Raw genomic sequence first — 23,047 nt, forward strand, 5'->3', positions numbered from 1 at the left:
TGAAATTTAATTCAGCAGGGGCCGCAGTGACACAATGGATTAAACCCTTGTGTCGGTTGAACTTCCGACCTGAAGGTTGGCGGTTCGAATCTGCAAGACGGAGTGAGCTCCCATCTGTCAGCCCTAGCTTCCCATGAGGGGACATGAGAGAAACCTCCCAGCAGGATGGTAATACATCCAGGCTTCTCCTGGGCAACGTCTTTGTAGACGGCCGATTCTTTCACACCAGAAGTGACCCAATTCGTTTCCTACACAATTAAAAAAACATGTTATCGATGTGTTACTATTGATAGCAGCTACATCTGTTTTTAACACATTTTGCATTATTTTAATTCTGTTGATTATTTCTTTTTCATTTTGATTATTTTCTGTTGATTACTTTCTTTTCCCTGTTTTTCCATTTTTGAAAGTCAATACATGGGAGGCTTTTCAATCCTAAAACAAGTAATAATTATAATAAATAATTAAAAACAAATATTTATCCCCAACATTCATGGGATGGATCCTTAATTATTTTCTTCTTTTCCACGATGCCAAAAAACCCTATACTATTTTAAAAAAGTATTTCATATTTCATTCATTAATCTTCTAACTTTTCATATAACCATCCTTGTTAAGGCAAACCAAAGTCTTTTAATGACCTAGTAAATACCCCCCACTCAAAACACCCAAGTAAAAGTGACACAAATGCACTTGCAATCCAAACTGTAAATATTTAATTTAATTTTTTGTTGCTGTTTCCAGGGGACAAAAAGTAAGACTGTGGATTGAGATTTCCTTCTTAGTTAATAGTGAGACTACTCCACCTACTGGAGCTCTACTGAGAGTGATAAAAATAACAAACCACAAGAGCACATAGATCAATTCAATTGTGTTTTGACCCATCTGGGACTATCTGATTCTGGGGCACTGCTGAACTGAAGTACTTACTCAGTTCTTTGGATGTGATATTATAATATAAAATAACATCTGGTTTTTTTAAAGTGTTGGTCTTCCATCAGACTATCCATTTGGTAACATAATTTAACAAGTCCAATAAAGAGCCAACTTGATTTATCAAATTTACAACCTGAACCAAAATCCAAATCTGTACAATGATTTGTACAAGAGAAAATAATGTATAGTCTGAAAAGAACACTTGTACGTTTAGTAGAGATGGCCTGTTACTTACTAGGCAAAGCAATGAGATTGTCAACTTGAGTAACAATTATTTATTTATTTCCTACATTTGTATCCCACCCTTTTCACCACAAAGGGGACTCAGGGTGGCCTCACAACAGGTAGCAATTCGATGCCAAATCCCAAAAATAACAGTTACAATTAAAACCAAGTATTAAAACATGAATTATTAAAGCATCAATTAAACTCACACAAATTTTGTTTTAATGAATGGAAAGTTGCAAGTTAATTCATTTTTGATTGTTTTATTTTTATTATCATAGACAGGAATTGGCTCATGGGATTTTCTGCTTCAGGTGGCAAAATCACTTAAATAGTTTTGGGTTCATCATAATTTGATGTCTTGGAGCCACCAGCAAGTAACAATAAAGACTGGGAAAGTATGTGTGTGTGTGTATGTATAATTGTATCAGAAGCGAATTCAGGACATACTGCAAGGTGTTTCTGGTGTGAGACAATTGGCCATCTACAGAGACATTGCTCAGGGGATGCCCAGATGTGTTACCATCCTGGTAGGAGACTTCTCTCATGTCCCAACAAGCTAGAGCTGACAGATGGAAGCTCACCTCATCCTGCAGATAAGAACTCGCAACCTTCAGGTTAGCAACCCACCCTTCAGGTCAGCAGTCCAGCCAGGACAAGGGTTTAGCCCATTGCACCACTGGAAAATATACTGAAACTCTTTTGTTGCTTGCTCTTCTTTGTTCTTCCATAAAAAAAACTAATGCATGTGAGTAAATGTGTTAATAAAAATGTAAGCAAGTGATTTCTGCTTACAGAATTTCAAATGTATAAAGGAACCCTGAAAGTCCTTTAGGATCCTACACTAACAATTTGGTGCAGTTTCAAACCAGTATTGACGAAAATGGTTTCTCTAATGCTGAGCAGGACAACCGAGAGGGGCATTCAGAGGGGCTGGAGAAACTTTGGAAGCAGCTCTCAAGAAGCAAGGAGATCATCTCAGGCCAGGGCCGGTTGTTACTAGGCGGCCGCTGACGCGGCCGCCTCGGGCGCTGGCCGCTAGGGGCGCTGTCGAGGCGTCGACAGCGACCCGTAGCGCCACCGACGCCTCCGGTGTTGGCGCGGGCCCGCGGGGCTTCAATCCCCGCGCCCACGCCAAACCGCGACAAGCAGCTAGGCCATTTTGCCCTTAGTCAACAAACTAAGAGCAAAAATGGCCTATCTGTGCTGTGCGCATGCGCACAGCCAGATAAGCCATTTTTGCCCTTAGTTTGTTGACTAAGGGCAAAATGGCCTAGGTGTGCTGTGCGCACGCGCACAGCACAGCTAGGCCATTCGGGCCTTACTTCCTGGTCGCGGCCTTAGTCAACAAACTAAGGGCAAAAATGGCTTATCTGGCTGTGCGCATGCGCACAGCACAGATAGGCCATTTTTGCCCTTAGTTTGTTGACTAAGGGCAAAATGGCCTAGGTGTGCTGTGCGCACGCGCACAGCACAGCTAGGCCATTCGGGCCTTACTTCCTGGTCGCGGCCGGCGATCGCCCGGGCGATCGCCGGCCGCGACCAGGAAGTAAGGCCCGAATGGGCTATCTGCGCTGTGCCCGTGCGCACAGCACACCTAGGCCATTCGGGCCTTACTTCCTGGTCGCGGGCGGCGATCGCCCGGGCGATCGCCGGCCGCGACCAGGAAGTAAGGCCCGAATGGGCTATCTGCGCTGTGCCCGTGCGCACAGCGCAGATAGCCCATTCGGGCCTTACTTCCTGGTCGCGGCCGGCGATCGCCCGGGCGATCGCCGCCCGCGACCAGGAAGTAAGGCCCAAATGGCCTAGCTGTGCTGTGCGCGTGCGCACAGCACAGCTAGGCCATTTTGCCCTTAGTCAACAAACTAAGGGCAAAAATGGCTTATCTGGCTGTGCGCATGCGCACTGCCAGATAGGCCATTTTTGCCCTTAGTTTGTTGACTAAGGGCAAAATGGCCTAGCTGTGCTGTGCGCACGCGCACAGCACAGCTAGGCCATTCGGGCCTTACTTCCTGGTCGCGGCCTTAGTCAACAAACTAAGGGCAAAAATGGCTTATCTGGCTGTGCGCATGCGCACAGCACAGATAGGCCATTTTTGCCCTTAGTTTGTTGACTAAGGGCAAAATGGCCTAGGTGTGCTGTGCGCACGCGCACAGCACAGCTAGGCCATTCGGGCCTTACTTCCTGGTCGCGGCCGGCGATCGCCCGGGCGATCGCCGGCCGCGACCAGGAAGTAAGGCCCGAATGGGCTATCTGCGCTGTGCCCGTGCGCACAGCACACCTAGGCCATTCGGGCCTTACTTCCTGGTCGCGGGCGGCGATCGCCCGGGCGATCGCCGGCCGCGACCAGGAAGTAAGGCCCGAATGGGCTATCTGCGCTGTGCCCGTGCGCACAGCGCAGATAGCCCATTCGGGCCTTACTTCCTGGTCGCGGCCGGCGATCGCCCGGGCGATCGCCGCCCGCGACCAGGAAGTAAGGCCCAAATGGCCTAGCTGTGCTGTGCGCGTGCGCACAGCACAGCTAGGCCATTTTGCCCTTAGTCAACAAACTAAGGGCAAAAATGGCTTATCTGGCTGTGCGCATGCGCACTGCCAGATAGGCCATTTTTGCCCTTAGTTTGTTGACTAAGGGCAAAATGGCCTAGCTGTGCTGTGCGCACGCGCACAGCACAGCTAGGCCATTCGGGCCTTACTTCCTGGTCGCGGCCAGGGCACGCTGGGCGGGGGGCGGGGCCAACTCTGGCCCCGCCCCCCGCACTATTCGCCCTGGCCCCGCCTCCCACACAGCGTGGGAGGCGGGGCCAGGGCACGCTGGGCGGGGCCAGGGCGTGGGAGGCGGGGCCGGTGGCGGGGGCGCTTTTTAGCACCCCCGCTTAACATTTAAAAATATCTCCGGCCGGCCCTGTCTCAGGCCCCTTCTACACTGTGATGTAAAATCCAGATTATCTGTTTTGAACTAAATTATGTGAGTCCCCTTCCACACAACCATATAACCCAGAATATCAAGGTAGATAATCCACAATATCTACTTTGAACTGGATTATCTGAGTCCACACTGCCATGTAATCCAGTTCAATGTGGATTTTATGCAGCGGTGTGGAAGTTGTTGCACCCCAAGGCAGAAATCCCTTTGACTGTAAGCAATAAAGCAACTGTTTATATAACAAGAAGTTTATTGTAGAATATATTAAAAAGCCAAGCAGGAAAATAGTAAAAAGTGCAATTCAAAAAGTAATGACGAAAGAATGTCTTTAAAGTTCCAATTTAAATCCATACCATCAAACTGTAGAAATTCCATGGAGCAAGGCAGGTAAGAACAGGAAACATAGCAAAACAAGACCATTGGCATAACTTGAATAAAGTAATTCAAAAAGCAAACATTAAATCCCAAAAACCGACTGGAACACAATAAATCCTTGGAAACATTGAGCACTTGGAAAACATGAATCTTGGGTTAAGGCAAAATTGTCTCAACTGAGAATCGAAAGCAACATGAATCAATAAAAGCCCACCGTAGAATCTCCAGCCATGAGAAATGCACTCTTTTCCCCTTCTGAGGCAGCTGGCTTATTATTATTATTATTTCTTTTCCGCTGCAAATGAACAGAGCTTCTGAGTTTCTCAGAGATTTCCCTATCTTGGCTGCAAAACTGCCTTCAGTTCAAGGCTATCTTCTAACTGCCAGCCTGAGTCACTCACTGCCAGAGTGTAACTCTGCAGAACTCAGTGAAAGGTCATCTGAACCTGTCTCATCTACACTTAAATCTGGCTGCTCAAGCCTCTCATTAATTCCTCAATTGAAGTATCATTCTCTGTATGAACATTAGGATCAGGCTGTACAGAGGGGACAGACACAGATTGAACAGGCTGACATACAACAGAAGGGGCCTCAGTTCACTCTGCTGAGGTGCCTGTGAAAGGGGAGAGAAAAGAAGAAAGAGGGTCAAGGGAGAAAGTGGGGCATGAAGTAGGCATTCTACGCAAACACGTTTGTTCACCATGGATCTGAAAAGTGGAGGATGATTAATCTGGTGGATATGCTAACTTGTTTTGGATGCTTTGTCTGGAGGCAAGGAAATGGGGGGGGGGGGGGATGGGGAAGCCCTCCACAGTTTTGAGCAAAAGACACAGGCACCGGCCGTCTCCCCAACACTACTCCCTACCACTCTGTAGTCGAGGGTGACCCTCCACAAAAAAAAATAGAAGATAGTTTATAATCAGGGAACTTATAGTTCTGCCAAGGACACCAGGTTAGATAATAAAAGTTAAATCTTTTTTGCTGTTTTTTGCTGTGTTATGTATCTCAGCCTATTTTGGTAAATTTTTGCGAGTTGGCATCATTTTCAGCTGAAATTAAATAAAATACCTCGGTGGTTTCTGCTTCAACCTAGTGAGATCTATTCTGGAATTACTGGATTCTCTTTCTCACCAGGCCTAACTCACAGCTGCTTGGATCTCACTATCTACTGCTGCTCTAAATTGCTCAATAACCACTGGAATGCAAGGAAGCCAAGATTCCTCCTTAGCAACTTAGGAAAAGCTCTTTATTATGGATGAGGAAAAAGTGGAACACAGAAAACGGGACATTTGAAGAAGTGGGATGTGAGAAAAATAATTAGAATTGTCCTTGCGGAATGAAGACAACTGGAGGGTATGCAATCACAACCCTGGAGAAGATGGACTAATGTTTTTGCATTGCATATAGAATGTTTACAGATATTCTATGCTGATTACCTCAAACAGCCCTTTATATAGCTTCTAAAGCCACTACACATTCAGCTTCAGTAGCCTCAGATATGTACTGTCACAAACAAGGTATGGGAATCATATGGCCCTTCAGATGTTGCTGGACTGCAAATCCTTATGGTATAGAATACTGGTAGCTGCAGTCCAATCTGGAGGGCTGTATGATTGTACAACTAACAAACCACTATACTATGCTAGTCAAGTTGATATGTCTCACAATTTCAGTGCATGAATATAGCAGCCTTGCGGACAGGATTGATTATGTGATTAATGTATTGCCAAACCTTTACCTTTACTAAAGGCTTTCATGACCAAAATCACTGGGTTGCTTTGAGTTTTTCAGGCTGTATGGCCATGTTCCAGAAGCATTCTCTCCTGATGTTTCATCCACATCTCTGGCAGGCAATCTCAGAGGTTGTGAGTTGTCACCTGACAACCTCTGACGATGCCTGCCATAGGTGTGGGTGAAACATCAGTAGAGAATGCTTCTGGAACATGGCCATACAGCCCGAAAAACTCAAAGCAACCCACGAATTATGTGATTGTTCACAACCTGATACTACCTTGCTTATTGGAAGGGAAAGACCAATGCAATCAGCTCACTGGAAATTTTGAAACAGTCTTCCACACACTGCGACCATGTGACAAAATCATTATGAAGCTCCCAAGCGACCTAGTTCAGTTTTGGTTGTAATATATCATATGCTAGGCAAAGGAGGAGACAGATTTGGGACATCCAGTAAAGTAAGAAGTTATGAAGCAGGCTGGAGATGTAGTCCAAAATAGTGTTTCAGAGCAGGCAGCACTGGTCAAGACAAGTCAGCTGTCTAACTACGGTGAGCTTCATCAGTTTTGAGCAAAAGGTGAAGTGATTAACTTACCCAGGGAATTTGTTTTGTTTTCAACTGTTTCATTCACTTTCCGGGCTACTCTTGCAACGGCTTCTCCCATCTTTTTCTCCATACAGAAATGTCCGACAACTAGAATAATTTGAGGGACTTGCTAGAGCTGCAGAAATGAAAACAAAACAAAAAGATTCATTGCTTTAGTAATCTGTAAAAGGCTGGTAAACAGCTTTTCAGAAAGAGTAGAAAACTGACTTGAAAAAACGAACAAGCTTAAAATTCACTATGTGCAGAGCCGGCCCTAGGTATTTTTCAAGTGTAGGCGAACAGAATTTTGGCGCCCCCCCAAACCAATCACTGAAAAATAAAAGCGTTGGATAAGCGAAAATGTTGGATAATAAGGAAGTATAAAGGAAAAGCCTATAAAACATCAAATTACATTATGATTTTAAAAATTAAGCACCAAAACATCATGTTTTACAACAAATCAATAGAAAAAGCAGTTCAATACATGGTAATGTTATGTAGGAATTACTATATTTGCAAATTTAGCACTAAACATTGAACAGGGATATAGGGCAGTGTGGACTTAGATAACCCAGATAGCCCTCAGTATTTAAAAAAAACCCTCTAAAATCAGGACAATAAATAAAGAACAACACTCTGAAAACAGAAGAAATCCAGACAGTAAACAATCAGGGACAGCTAACTCCTCCCAAAGAAAGATTCTCCCAGGCAAGAAGAAGCCAGGCCTTGAAGCCACAGGGCCCTTAAATGCTAATCAAGGTGATTAATTACAACATTCACACCTGCTTCAAAGAAAAGTTCTTTCTCCCACCCTGGACCTTCTACAGATATATAAACCCCATATACCTAGCTTCCAAGTTCCTATAGACCTCACAATCTCTGAAGGCCCCAAAGGTGGGCTTGCGTGGTGCAAAGGTGGGTCTGCACTGGCCGGAAGGCCCAGCGCGGCCGCTGGAAGGCCCGAAAGAGAAGGAGGTGGAGAGTGGTGCCCTCCTCCCAGGACGATGGTGCCCCCGGGACGATGGCGCCACAGGCAAATGCCTATTTCGCCTTATGGTTGGACCGCCTCTGACTATGTGCCTCAAATCTCTAATAAAAGGTTAAGTAGGGTTTTAATAGAGAGAGATTTCTTGTTTATCCTTCACAGAAACTACTTCTTCAAAATCTACACAGAGAAGAGGCAACAAGTTCTAGAAGCAGGTACACCTTGAGATATAGAATTTGGTCGGTTGATGTGGATGCATGTTGGGGGAATTATATATGCAAAAGTATTTTCTTTATTCAATTTCTAGACCATACATTGTCCAAAGTTCCTGGTGATGCACAAAATAAAACTAAAAAAAAACTTCCATCCCAACTGCCTCTGCCCTGGATTTGAAAAGAACAAAGAAGAAGGCACAGTTCTATCATCCCCATGACCATGTCCATGCCCATATGGATGGCCTTCCCTCCATCCCAACTGTCACTGTCTTGGCCTTGAAGGGAGATAAGAAGAGGCAGGTACAGCCCTATCATCCCCATGCCCATCCTCATATGGATGGCCTTTCCTCCATTCCAGCTGCCACTGCCTTGAAGGGAGAGAAGAAGAGACAGGTATAGCTCTATGATGCCTCGGTCCAGCAGCAAATGAAAGACCCTGCCACTATCCCAACTGCCACTGCCTTGGCCCTGGAAGGTGAGAAGAGGCAGTATGTGTGAGGCCAGTGGTTCTCAACCTGGGGACATCTGGGGACCCCAGGTTGAGAACCACTGTGCTAGACCAACAGCCATTCCCTTTTCCTTGTGTAGATTCTAAACCTGAAGACAGAGAACTGTGAAATTAACAATTTGTGTAAGCTGCTCTGAGAGCTTTTCGGCCCAAGAGCAAGGTATAAATAAATAAGATATTTTTCAAATACACACTCACACACACACACACACATAACAAAAATCAAGTTGTGAATTAAAATCAAAATAAAATCGAGAACTAAATAAAGATATGTATGTAAAGAAAAAAAACATAATGCCATTTTAAAAACTGAAAGCGTAGGAGAATAAAAATATCAGCAACTGGCACTGTATAGACTACAAGAGACATATTAAGCAAATACAGGGAAGGTTTCAAATGGGATGCCAGTCAGAAGTGACAAATAATAGTCACCAACTTTGGCTAATTGGGTAGAGGCCAGTCCTCTAAGGATGATCTTGAATCTCTTTCATTCCAGTATAGCATGTTGAAACCACAACAACTATTATACCTGAACCTTGTAGTTTACTGTGGCACAAGAACTTTCTGGCAAAAAAATTCTAAATACCTCACATTAAAAATCCTAGTTCCACAAAGTAAAGCCATGAGAGTAAAAGTGGTACCGAGCTAATACAGTAACAACATTAGGTCTTTGCTTTGTGAGTTTCACTGGACTCCAGGCTATTTTCAGGTACAAATCCAAGTGTTGATATTTTTCAAATTCCTAACTATTTTGGAGCCAGATTAGCTGAAGGATGATTTCTTTCCATGTGTAACTCCAAAGTCGTGAAGATTTGTTTCATACTATATTACTGTGCAATCAATGAAAAAATGTTTTAATATTCATTACGAAATTACTCGGTGGAGGGAAAATCGTTTTTAAAGTGTTTCTGAAATTGGATGGGTATGTATCATAACTATAACAAAACTACTTTTTCTTACTTTTTGTTAAGTAATTGTGCCAATAGGGAAACTTCAGGGGTTGCTTTCTCCCTCATTTTTAGAGCTACTGGCATGAACCTTGCCACAGTTATAGAACACATTTACCACTGTTACCCCACCAAGTTTCAGAACATTTCATTCATCCACATATTTTTGGGGAAATTTCAAAGTTTTTACAAAGAAAATTTTAAAAGAAAACCGCCAGAGCAATCTCCTTGAATTTCTATACACTGACACAAGGTAACAGGCAGTGTCATAGCCCGGGGGGGGGGGGGGGGGAGAGAGAGAGAGAGAGACCTGGTTTACTCATGAATTTTAACTGGATAACCAAATTATGAGTAAACCAGGTTTTTTTTAACCTGACACATTAATCCTCCCCTATGGCTACAGCCCTGGTAACAGAGAATCATTCCCCCCAAGTTTCCAGAAATATTCATACATCTACTGATTTTGGGGAATTTTTTAAAATTTTGACAAAAATGTTTTTTTAAGCCACAACAGCTATCTCAATGAATGTCTTTAACCAACAGAACTTTAATTTAGGGATTGCTTCCCAGCCCAGCACAGATTTACTTACCAGTATTGAAGTATCAGTCAGTCCTCCTCTTTGCAGATTTAACAATTTATTGGGGCTTTGGCTGCTGCTAGGAGGGTCAAATCTCTCCCCTATCCTAATTGGGGCTTTCTGATGCTGAGCAGAATTCTGGGATACGTAGTTTAGGGCAGGGCTTTTAAATTCTCTGCCACAGAGCTCCTCGCCTTCCTAAACTACATTTCCCAGAATTCTGTGCTCTCTTTCCCAGTTGACTCAGCTCATCCCGCCCTGATGCTTTCATCTCCTCATGGCGAGAGGCAGCCTATCGTCTTAAAAAGGATTTGCAGCCTTTTTGGTTTTGCCTCACTTGCGCTGAAAATGAAACTAACTTCTGAGCATTATAAAATTCAAACAGAAAAGTATTGGGTGAGTTTTGATTCTCAGGTTTTTGCGTGGGTCCCTCCCTCCCCGTTTCTTAATATCTCTCCATATATACAAAACTTACAAATTAGATATGACTTACAATTTAAAAATGAAGATTTGCACACCCCTAGCAGTTACACATAGTGTTCAGCCCCTTTAGCAATCGTATTGCCTTACTTTGGCTTAGGTAATAGTTCTGGACTGTTTTGAACATCATCACTGGCCAACACACATTTTGCTGCCTCAAATGTTAGCCATTTCTGGGTACATCAGACCTAATAATTAAAAAAAATGCACCAGCTTTCCCAGATCAGTGCTAATTTTTGAGATACATAACATACCTGTCGCCATCTGCTGGCCCATAGAAGAACATGATAACCATGCTGATGCAGTCTATACAATGCAATTTTCGGAATCAGTGCCCCAAATAATCCCAGTAATCGGCCTCAAAACCAAGACATCAAGAATTCTTTTTGCTGGGCTGTGTAATCCATTGTAGTAATTTAAGAGGCCATAATAATAATAATAATAATAATAATAATAATAATAATAATAACAACAACAACAACAACAACAACAACAACAACAACAACTTTATTTTTCTATCCCGCCTCCATCTCCCCGTAAGCACTCGGGGCAGCTAACACAGGGCAAAGCCCAAGAAACAATAAAACAGAGTAAAACAGATAAAACAGCATATTTAAACACATAAAACACAATAAAATCAGGCATTAATACAGATGCACTACAATAATAATAAAAGCCAATTCGAACATAATAATGAGATAAAAAGGACCACCAATTTATAAGAGTGAGGATAACTATCACCATATATAGCTATTTTTAATTCGTTATTTTTACACTTTCATGGGGGTTCTACATCCCAACTCTAGTGATCTCCTTACCACCTAGCATGGGAGCGGAAATTGATATTATACCATTTGGCCAAGTTATTATTTCCCTTGCCTTTGTTGTTTTTCGCCAACCAATATCTTAAACACAGGAGTGAGGAAACTGCTGTCCCTTCTAAAATATTTTAAACCCAGTACAGGCAGCATAGTTTAATACTTCTCTCTTCTTTTTTCTGTGGCTGTTTTGGCTCCAGTCCTATCAGTATTTGCCGCCCAAGTTCGAGGGAGTCAAAAATAAAACCATAAAAACAACAGAAGTCAAACAATACTGACAAAAGCAAAATATTATTGATAAAAAGTTCACAAGAAGACAACATCTGCTCTGGCAATTAATAAAGCCGGTGCCAGTCAAACAGTGCAAACACAATGCCATAAAGTCTTATTTTCACTTGTCCTCTGCTAACCTTAACATTTACTGGGACTTCTGACACTACGCAGATATATACAGAACTAAAGTTGAAATGATGCAATAGTCTCTCAGGCCCTTCTACACCACCATATAATCCAAATTGTCAAAGCAGATAATCCATATTATCTGCTTTGAACTGCATTATATGAGTCTACATTGCCATATAATCCAGTTCAAATCAGACAATCTGAATTTAATATAGCAGTGTAGAAGGGAGCCTAAGCAGAAATGAATACATTGATTTCATTTTCAAATATATCTGTATTGACACCAGTGTGTAAAAGAATGGATCTATATTGCCCTATATCCCTGGATTCAATCCCAGATTATCTTTTTTGAACTGAATTATAAGAAGTACGGCAGGGCTGTATACTTTCACCCTACCTATTCAACTTGTATGCAGAACACATCAAGGCTGCAGTTAAAATTGCTGGAAGAAACATTAACAACCTTAGGTATGCAGATGATACCACTCTGATGGCTGAAAGTGAGGAGGAGCTGAGGAGCATGATCACCAAGGTGAAAGAAGAAAGTGCAAAAGCCAGGCTGCAGTTAAACATCAAGAAAACCAAGATTATGGCAACCAGACTGATTGATTTATAGGAGTTGTAAGTACTGGGATGTATAGTTCACCTGCAATCTAAGAGCACTCTGAACTCCACCAACAATAGACCTGGAACTAAGGCGGCACACAGAACCCCCATAACCAACAAAAATACTGGAGGTCTTTGGAGGGATTTATAGGAGTTGTAGTTCACCTACATCCAGAGCACACTATGAACCCAAACAATGATGGATCTGGACCAAACTTGGCATGCATACCTGATATGCCCAAATTTGTATACTGGTGGGTTTTGAAGGGAATTGGCCAGGACATTTTGGAGTTGTAGGTAGTGGGATTTATAGTTCACCTGCAATCAATGAGCACTCTGAACTCCACAAAAGATGGAATTGGACCAAACTTGGCACACAGAATCCCAATGACCAGCAAAAAATACTGGAGGCCTTTGGGGAAAAATTAACCTATAGTAGGTGAACCTGTAGTTCACCTATATCCAGACAGCACTGTGAACTCAAACACTGATGGATCTGGACCAAACCTGGCACACATACCTGATATGCCGAAATTTGATTACTGGTAGGGTTTGGGGAGGAACCCTGGTGGCGAAGTGTGTTAAAGCACTGAGCTGCTGAACTTGCTGACCAAAAGGTCCCAGGTTCAAATTCCAGGAGCGGAGTGAGCGTCCACTGTTAGCTCCAGCTTCTGCCAACCTAGCAGTTCAAAAACATGCCAATATGAGTAGATCAATAGGTACCGCTCCGGCAGGAAGGTAACGGCGCTCCATGCAGTCATGCCGGCCACATGACCTTGGAGGTGTCTATAGACAATGCCGGCTCTTCGGCTTAGAAATGGAGAGGAGCACCAACCCCCAGAGTCAGACATGACTGGACTTAATGTCAGGGGAAACCTTTACCTTTTAGGGTTTGGGGGGAACTGACTTTTATTTCTGGGAGTTATTGTTCATCCACAACTAGAGAAACTGTGACCTCCACTGATCATGGACCTGGACCAAACAGCACACAGAACACCCATGTCAAACTGAACCTACTGGAGGGGTTTGAGGGGACTGAGTCACCATAGTGGGAGTTGTAGTTTACCCTGCAGCCAGAGAGCACATTGAACCCCAATGATGATGCATCTAGAGCAAACTTGCCCAACATAACAAACTTTAAGTACTGATGGAGTTTCTTGGGGTTAGGCTGGCACGATGTCAGTTGTAGTTAATCCACAACCTTATGCATTTTGTACAATTAAAAAAACTGACTTTTTCAAATAATGGGGCAACGCCACAAAGATCATTTATGGACCAAGAAACCATGGCATACAGCCTCTATGCTCATCAGATGGAACCAAACTTCTGAAGGACAAAACATCAATTGCACTACATTGGTAAGAGCACTACCAGAACCTGCTGAATCGCAGCTCCAATGTGGCCAAAGAGGTTCTCTCACAAATCCCGCAACAACAAACCAGGAATGAGCTTGCAGCACTGCCTAGTTTGGACCTCAGCATCACATTTTTAAAAAACTTAGGGAGCAAAGAAATCATAAATTTTCCAGAGGTAAAAACAGACTACTCAGGCTCCTTTTACACTGTCATATAATCCAGATTATCAAATCAGATAATCCACATGATCTGTTTTGAATTGGATTATGGGAGTTTACACTGCTATATAATCCAGTTCAAAGCAGATAATCTGGATTTTATATGGCTGTGTAGAAGGGGCCTCTGGGCCCCTGCCTTGATAACCCAGAATATCAAGGCAGATAATTCACAACATCTGTTTTAAACTGGATTATCTGAGCCCACACTGCCAGTTTAATGTGGATTTTATACAACTATGTGGAAGGGGCCTCAGTATGCTGGTTTCTGAAAAGTGTTGTCTAAAAGGCAACATTTCCAAACATGTGAGACCATGATACAAGATTTCATGAGTTTTGAATAATGCATAGTATGTTTTCACATTACAATCATTTCTATAACAACTACCTAACTTTAATGCACAATTTTCACATCGTTGCTAAAGTTTTTTTTCTAACTACCACAAACACAGCTAAGGTTCTATCTTTAGTTGTAATAGCAAAGTTAAAGTGCTGAACTGCTGACAGAAAACCAATCTGCCAAGCTGAGGTACTCTGCCAAAAAAGAAGTAATACTAAACCTATCTGGAGGTGCTCTGAGGCTGATGGTTCTTAGTGCTGCCAATGAAAAAGATATTGCACGTACATGTATTTTTTAAAAAGCATGAAACAATCATGCGAAAAGAGACAAGTTACAGGTGGAAATTATTTTCTCCCTTAAAAAAACTTGGGAATGGCCAGGTAGCTATCTAAGTCTTGTATGAAGCCTTCTGAAATATGGAATAAATAGCCAAGAACTGCAGTCACAAATATATAACCAGCTCAACATTATAGCACAATATAGCTAGAAATTGTTTGCATTCTACCTGTACATAAACCAAGTTTATCAGTATGACTTAGAAGTTCAGTATTGCTGATTTCATCAAACTTAATTTTCAGTGTGCATATTTAAAACTGTAACACTTCAATTTTCACAACAAACCAAAAAGCTTGAAAATTTTCAATATGCTTCATTATTCTTCTGTGATAGAGAACAGGCAGAACTCCCAAGTAGTTTATGATCAACCATTTCAAGCATCAGCAAAGATATCCTATCGCTTGCCCTTTTCACGCTCAAGGTTACATATCTCTTAGTACAGTACTTGAAACACCCAGCCTGGACTAGATTTTGAACATATGTGCTGAGTATAAAGCATTTGTGATCTTTCATTCATGTTCTGACATCAGTGGCTTTGTAGAAGTTCTTCCGTACAATATTCCTCTACTTGCATGGAAATGCACCTTTCTGGGATTACATTCTTCTTCATAATTATCTGATGATTGTAGGAATAGTTGTATGCTGGAGCACACAAAACAGGGAGAAGCACATAGAGAGAAAAAAAACACTAGTGCAACACTCACCATTTGAACTACACTTGTTCACTAATCCCTCTAAGGCTGGATCTACACTGCTCTATAACCCAGGATCTGATCCCAGATTATCTGTTTATCTCAGATTATCTGGCTGTGGAGACTCATATAATCCAGCTCAAAGCACATGATCTGGGATGAGATCCTGGGATACAGGGCAGTGTAGCTACACCCTAAAGATGCATCTTCTAGACCGTCTTCAAACTTTTAAAGCAGAGGGCCGGTCCACAATCCTTCAGACTGTTGAGGGGCCGAATTATCATTTGGAAAAAAAATACGAACAAATTCCTATGCACACTGCACATGTCTTATTTGTAGTGCAAAACAACAACAACAACAATGAAAGAAAAATACAATATTTAAAAATGAAAACAGTTTTAACCAACATAAATCTATCAGGATTTCAATGGAAAGTGTGGACCTGCTTCTGGCCAATGAGATAGTCAAGTTAATTAGGATTGTTGTTGTTGTTGTTATTGTTGTTGTTGTTGTTGTGTGCCTTCAAGTCATGTCAGACTTTGGGCGAGCCTGAGTCTAAAATTATTCATTTATTTATTTAATACATTTATTTACTACATTTATATCCCACCCTTCTCACCCCGAAGGGGCCTCAGAGTAGCTGTATGTACATACAATATATTATATTATTAGCATAGCACAATATTAGCATTATATATTACTATACATTGAACTATACCACTATACTGTAATATTATATGTAATATATAACATATAATTTAATATTATTATATGGTACGATTATTAGTATTATATTGTATAACATTATAATATTTTTCTCAATATTATATGTATATATAATATATTATATTAGTAAAACTGATATAAAAATATTATATTATTATATTATAAAACGGAGAGCAGGGGCCAGATAAATGACCTTGGAGGGCCGCATCTGGCCCCCGGACCTTAGTTTGGGGACCCCTGTTCTAGACTGAGAACTAATGTAGTTTGACATTACTTTAACTGGCATGGCTCAGAGTTGTAGAATCATAGGAATTATGGTCCCTTACCAAACTACAACTCCCAGGATTCCATAGCACTGAGCCATGGCAGTTAGTGGTGCCAAGCTGCATTGATTCTACAGTGTAGGTGCACCCTAGGTAAGAATGGCTAGCACAGCAAGTTAAACTGTCAGCTACTGCCAATCAGAAGGTTGGCAGTTTGAGCCACGGATTGGAGTGAGCTCCCACCATCAGTCCTAGCATCTGCGTAACTAGCAGTTCGAAAACAGCAATGTAAATAAATAGGTACTGCTTCAGTGGGGAGGTAAAAGGCGTCCCTGAAAAACATGCCAGCTAATTCAATCAGGAAGGCGTCCATGGACATCAGCCTCCTTGGTGTGGATGGAACAGCAGCTCCCCATGGTCGAGTCGAGCACAGCCTCCAGGTGCCAGAAATGAAAAAAGGGAAGCCTTACCTCTATGTATTGTCTGTCTGTGTTATTTATTGTCACAGCATTGAATGTTTGCCTTGTATGCTGTAATCCACTCTGAGTCCCCTCAGGGAGATACAGCAGAATATAAATAAAGCAGATAAAGTATATTATTACCACTGCACCTGCTTCTGCAACAAAAAGTCAAACATTCTGCCCCCAGAGCATTGCTTCTTAAACTATGGCTCCCAACCACAAATGGGATCACCTTAACTCAATATTGGGGTCATGAAAAATTTGGCAACAGTAAAAGGTTTCTGAACATTACACAAAAACCTGCAGTGTTTATAGTGCACTTTGCAGAAATTGCTTTAGCTGAACTTCATAAAATGGAAAATCAGCCCGTTTAGCAAGCCTTGCAAATGCTGATCAGTAAATGTCTAGTTTCTATACCTATTTTATACACCTATATACCCAGGGTGGCCAAAAGCGGTCATAAAAAATTCTCAGGCAAAAAGGGGAGTAGAAGCGTTCAATGAATGAATGTTATGATTGAGCCTCATGGCTCTGTTACTGACAGACGTGGGCGTAAGACTCCTCGAGAGTCAGATACTCTCGAGGAGCGAGAGAGAAAAAGACTGCGAGACATATTTGCAGCACCATCTGACGAGGAGTCTTTCGAAGGGTTTACGGAGAGAATGGAGGAGGGGCTGGTTAGCTCAGAGGAGGATGAGATGGATTGGACTCGGGTAAGGGAGGAAGTGGGTGCCACTGGCCATGATGGGACAGAAGATGAATGGGGACCTTCAGGATTAGACCCATGGTTTAGCTGGAGGGATGGGACGGGATCCACAGCTGGAGATGCTGTTGGGCGTAGTCAGAGGTGTTCCAGCTCTGACGAGGAAAGTGATGAGGAAACGCCCGGGTTAAGGAGGACAGCTGACAGTGATGAAGATTTGTAACTGGCATAAAATGGGGCTTGAGAGCAATTGCAAATTGCGTTGGGCAAGGTAATCTGGGCAAACGCTTGGGATCCGTGTGTGTGTGGGACGCTTCCCTGAAGACTTGTGTGCTTTCCTGTGCTGTGACGTAAGTTGATTGGAATCCAGGGTCAGACGGCGGGAGGGATTGTGTGGGCATTTGTTTGTGCAAACCTGTGCTTACTCTTATTAGCTTGACCTTCCGTCGTCTTCTTGACGGACGCCATCTCCTGCTTTGAGAACTCGGACTGAACTGACCACGGCTTGTCTTCCCCCCTTCTTGGACTTGGAAAAACTACAAACGTCTGCTTCTGGCTTTGATCTACGGAACGGAACTGGTCTACTCAACTGCTACAATCCTTGGCTGTTTTACTCGTGTTGGAGATCCTGTCTGCTGTGTGTGTGGGGGAGCGACGCAAGTTACTCTAAGCACAGTGTTGGCAGCAGAGAGGAATCTGCTGCCAATTAGTTGCATTCTTTGTATCTTTTGTTCCTTGGCTTTCGTTTCGTTTATACCCAGGCTGACGCAAGCAGTTTGTTTTTACCCGGATTAAACTCCGGTTTAATCCGGTTTATCTTTTGAACATTTACTTTTGCCCCTTTTTGCTCCTAAAGGCAAAAACTGCCTGGCCCTTGTGTTTTACGGGCATTTTTGAGTTCTGCAATCTAATAAACTCTGTTACTTTGAATCTTGTGGCGTTCTGTCCTTGACAGATTGCCCAACGCCCATAAAAAGTTTATTGCAGCAATAAACCCGTCAGGAAGACGATGGATGAGTTACGGGCCAAAGTAGACCAATTGCAAACGGCTTTTACCGTTAGCCAAACAGCTCAGGCTGTGAAAGGACATGTTTTGACTCCTGAACGCTTTGACGGAACCAGGTGCAAGTTGCCAACCTTTTTGGCACAAGTGGAGCTTTATTTTTCTCAGCTCAGTGCTCATGCTTTTCCTACAGACACTAGCAAGGTGGCCTTTATTTTGAGTTTGTTGACCGGTCCCGCAGGACAATGGGCCACTAATTTAATTTTGGGAAATGACCCAGTCAAGGACAATTTGAATAATTTCAAAAAGTTGTTAACTGATACTTTTGGGGATCCTCTCCGCACGGAGAACGCTGGGTGGGCTCTGTATCGGTTGAAACAGGGAAAGGGGACTGTTTTGGATTACTTAAATAAGTTTAACCTGTATCGCCACCAGCTGGATTGGGGGGAAAATGCATTCATGCTTTTATTTACTGCCGGGTTAAGTGATATGCTCCAGGATGAATTAGCACGCTTGGAGCCGGCTGAAAGCTGGGACGCCTTAGTAGCTAAGGTGCTGCGTTTAGACGCAAGGTTCGAGGCTCGTAAACACTCAAAAGCAATGTGTGCGCCACCCATGCATGTAACCAGGGCACCTGTGGTGATGGGGGAAGAGCCCATGGAGCTTGGGGTCTTTAAAAAGCTGTCTACAGAGGAAAAGAGCCGTAGGAGGCAGCTGGGCTTGTGTTTGTACTGTGGGAATGCTGGGCATTTTGCCAAAAATTGTAATGTGAAACCTTCCCAGCTTTCGGGAAAAGGCCAGCCCTAGTGCGACGTGAGTCCAACGCACTAGGGCTCCTCAAGCAGTCAACTGAGGGGAGGAAGCATGTTTTCGTACCCATTACATTATCTGTTGGGGGAAGGGAACTTGTTTCTACTTTGGCACTGCTGGACTCAGGAGCTACGGTCTCCTATGTAGATATTGAGTTTGCTAAGAAGCATGGCATTCCTAGAGTGCGCAAGGCATGCGACGTGTGGGTGGAAGGAGCAGATGGGAGACTGCTGGAGACTGGGGTGGTTAACCATGAAACCTCAGCAGTAACGTGGGAGGTGCAGGGAGTAACGGGAACGTTTGTGTGGGATATTACGAGCTTGCCTAGATATGATGTGATCCTGGGGATGGATTGGCTAGCTGTAGTAAACCCACAAGTAGATTGGGCAACACGTAAAGTGATCTTAAAGAGGCAGGATTGTTGCACTCTAAATGTTACTCATTCTGATATGGAGGGAGTGCCTGCTGAGTATGGGGAGTTCTCGGATGTATTTTGTAAAAGAGAAGCGGACAAATTACCACCGCACAGGCCATATGATTGCGCCATCAAGTTGGCAGAAGGTGCGAAACTGCCAGCAGGGAGGCTGTATGCCTTGACTGTACCGGAAAGGCAAGCTTTGCGGGAGTTTCTAGATGAAAATTTAGCCAAGGGGTTTATTCGCCCATCTAGTTCTCCAACTGCGGCACCAGTATTCTTTGTAGCCAAAAAGACTGGGGAACTTAGGCTGGTCTGTGACTATCGGATCCTAAACAAATACACCATTCGGGATAGGTACCCGCTCCCTTTAATCTCGGAACTGTTATCAAGGGTGCAAGGGGCTAAGGTCTTTACCAAGCTTGACCTGCGGGGGGCCTATAACTTAATCCGTATACGGGAAGGGGATGAATGGAAGACGGCATTTAACACGTGTTTCGGATGCCACGAGTTCCGAGTCATGCCTTTTGGGCTTTGTAATGCTCCTGCGGTATTCCAGAGGTTCATGAACGATGTGTTCAGGGACCTAATTGATCAATTTTTAGTGATTTATTTGGATGATATCTTGATTTTTTCTAAGGACGAGAAAGAACATCGTCAACATGTCAAGCAGGTTCTGCACCGACTGCGGGCTAATGGGCTTTTCGCCAAGGCTTCCAAGTGCGTCTTTCATGTGCCTGAAGTGGAGTTCCTAGGTCATGTAGTGTCAGGTAGGGAACTTAAAATGGACCCACATAAGGTTGACGCCGTCAACTCATGGCAGGAGCTGAAGACTAAGAAGGATGTACAAAGGTTCTTGGGTTTCGCTAATTACTACCGGGAGTTTATTCCGAATTTTGCAAAGCTCACGGTACCTTTGACGCAGCTTCTGCGCAAGAAACAGCCATTTGTGTGGGGGCGGGAAGCTCACGAGGCGTTTCTACAACTAAAGTCTAGTTTTCAATCGGATAACATACTAACCCATCCTGATGTTGACAGACCGTTCGTGGTAGAAGCGGACGCTTCTAGCTACGCGTTGGGGGCTGTATTGTCTCAGAAGGATTCCTCAGGGACCTTGCGTCCCTGTGGATTTTACTCGCGGCAACTAACACCCTTCGAGCAGAACTATACCATATGGGAGAAGGAGTTGTTGGCGATTAAGGTGGCGTTTGAGGTGTGGCGGCACTGGCTTGAAGGGGCACGGCACCAGATCGTGGTCAGATCTGATCACAAGAACTTAGAGCACTTGCAAACAGCAAAGAAGTTAAACCAGCGTCAAATCCGCTGGGCTTTGTTTTTCTCCAGGTTTAACTTCAAGGTGCAGTTCGTGGAGGGGAAGGCAAACTTGCGGGCCGATGCTTTATCCCGCAAGCCGGAATTTAAGACCAATGAGCAGGTAGTATGTCAGACCATCTTGCCTACTGCCTCTCTGTGTGTTGTAGATAATGGGCTTGGGTTACATGACCAGATCCTTGAGGCTCAGAAGGATGATGTGTGGACTCAGGAGCAACTGATGCTGCTCTCTGCAGGTAACCGTACCATACTGCCGCATCTCCAGGATCAAGACGGGGTATTGGTGCGTAGGGGGCAGGTTTACGTACCAGTGGGGGCCCTCAGGTTGGAGGTGATTAGAGCCCACCATGACGAACCCATGGCTGGGCACTTTGGCAGGTTCAAGACCGTACAGCTTATCACCAGGAGCTACTGGTGGCCAAAGATGCGGCAAGACATTCTGCGCTTTTGTGACAGCTGCGCCGTTTGTCAGCAGAGTAAGACGCCTGTTGGGCGCCCTAGAGGGTTGTTATCGTCTTTACCTGTTCCGGAGAGGCCATGGCAAATCATTTCCATGGATTTTATTTCAGATTTGCCTAAGTCTGGGGGTTATACTTGTATTTGGGTGGTGGTGGATTTATTTAGTAAACTGGCTCATTTTATTCCTTGTTCAACCATTCCGGCGGCCCCTACGTTGGCCTTACTATTTACAAAGCACATCTATCGTTTGCACGGAGCACCCGAGGTGATTATTTCAGATAGGGCTCCGCAATTTGTGTCACGCTTTTGGAAACATTTCCATGAGTGTTTGGGGACTAAGTTAAACGTGTCTTCAGCTTTCCATCCGCAAACGGATGGACAGTCGGAACGGGTTAATGGGCTCTTAGAGCAGTATCTGCGTTGTTTTTGTTTAGATCAACCCACGGCTTGGGTAAAGTGGTTACCGGTGGCGGAATTTGCTTACAACAATGCGGTGCACACGTCTAGTCAGCATACGCCATTTGAGCTAACTTATGGTTTTCACCCACGGGGAGGTGTGGCGCCGTCGACCAATGTGGTCTCTTCGGACCCTGTGTACCGCTCTTCGGAAATGGCTGCATTGCATGATGTTGCCCGTCGCTTACTGTTGGAAGCTAAGGCAACGCAGAAGACTCAGGCTGACCGCCACAGGCAGGCAGGGGAGGAGTTGGAAGAAGGGGATTTGGTGTGGTTATCTTCCAAACATATTAAACAGGCTGGGGGAAAGTTTGCGCCTCGGTATTTGGGTCCCTTTCCTATTGTTAAAAAGATTTCTTCTGTTGCGTTTCGTTTGCGTTTACCGTCTAGTTTAAAGGTCCATCCAGTCTTTCATCGTTCACTGTTGAAACTTGATACCTCTAGTCGTCGTGGTGCTATAGCGGAGGGTATCACTGCCACTTCTCCGCCATCGGGGGAGGAGGCCTTTGTGAGAGGGGATAGTGTTATGATTGAGCCTCATGGCTCTGTTACTGACAGACGTGGGCGTAAGACTCCTCGAGAGTCAGATACTCTCGAGGAGCGAGAGAGAAAAAGACTGCGAGACATATTTGCAGCACCATCTGACGAGGAGTCTTTCGAAGGGTTTACGGAGAGAATGGAGGAGGGGCTGGTTAGCTCAGAGGAGGATGAGATGGATTGGACTCGGGTAAGGGAGGAAGTGGGTGCCACTGGCCATGATGGGACAGAAGATGAATGGGGACCTTCAGGATTAGACCCATGGTTTAGCTGGAGGGATGGGACGGGATCCACAGCTGGAGATGCTGTTGGGCGTAGTCAGAGGTGTTCCAGCTCTGACGAGGAAAGTGATGAGGAAACGCCCGGGTTAAGGAGGACAGCTGACAGTGATGAAGATTTGTAACTGGCATAAAATGGGGCTTGAGAGCAATTGCAAATTGCGTTGGGCAAGGTAATCTGGGCAAACGCTTGGGATCCGTGTGTGTGTGGGACGCTTCCCTGAAGACTTGTGTGCTTTCCTGTGCTGTGACGTAAGTTGATTGGAATCCAGGGTCAGACGGCGGGAGGGATTGTGTGGGCATTTGTTTGTGCAAACCTGTGCTTACTCTTATTAGCTTGACCTTCCG

General features: G+C 44.0%; 1 protein-coding gene across 4 annotated transcripts in view; it reads right to left on the reverse strand.

Annotated features, from left to right (window-relative positions):
• lrrc20 (leucine rich repeat containing 20) overlaps positions 1–23,047 on the reverse strand; it is a 158,797-nt gene that overhangs the window by 131,602 nt on the left and 4,148 nt on the right. For all 4 annotated transcript variants that reach the window (XM_062976218.1, XM_008106656.2, XM_008106657.2 and 1 more), the window contains exon 2: positions 6,789–6,915. In XM_062976218.1, coding sequence (XP_062832288.1) covers positions 6,789–6,870 — 82 coding nt within the window. In that variant the 5' untranslated portion in view covers positions 6,871–6,915. The remainder of the gene's footprint in view (positions 1–6,788; positions 6,916–23,047) is intronic.

This window comes from Anolis carolinensis, chromosome 3 (genome assembly GCF_035594765.1).
Source record: "Anolis carolinensis isolate JA03-04 chromosome 3, rAnoCar3.1.pri, whole genome shotgun sequence".
NCBI lineage: Eukaryota > Metazoa > Chordata > Lepidosauria > Squamata > Dactyloidae > Anolis > Anolis carolinensis.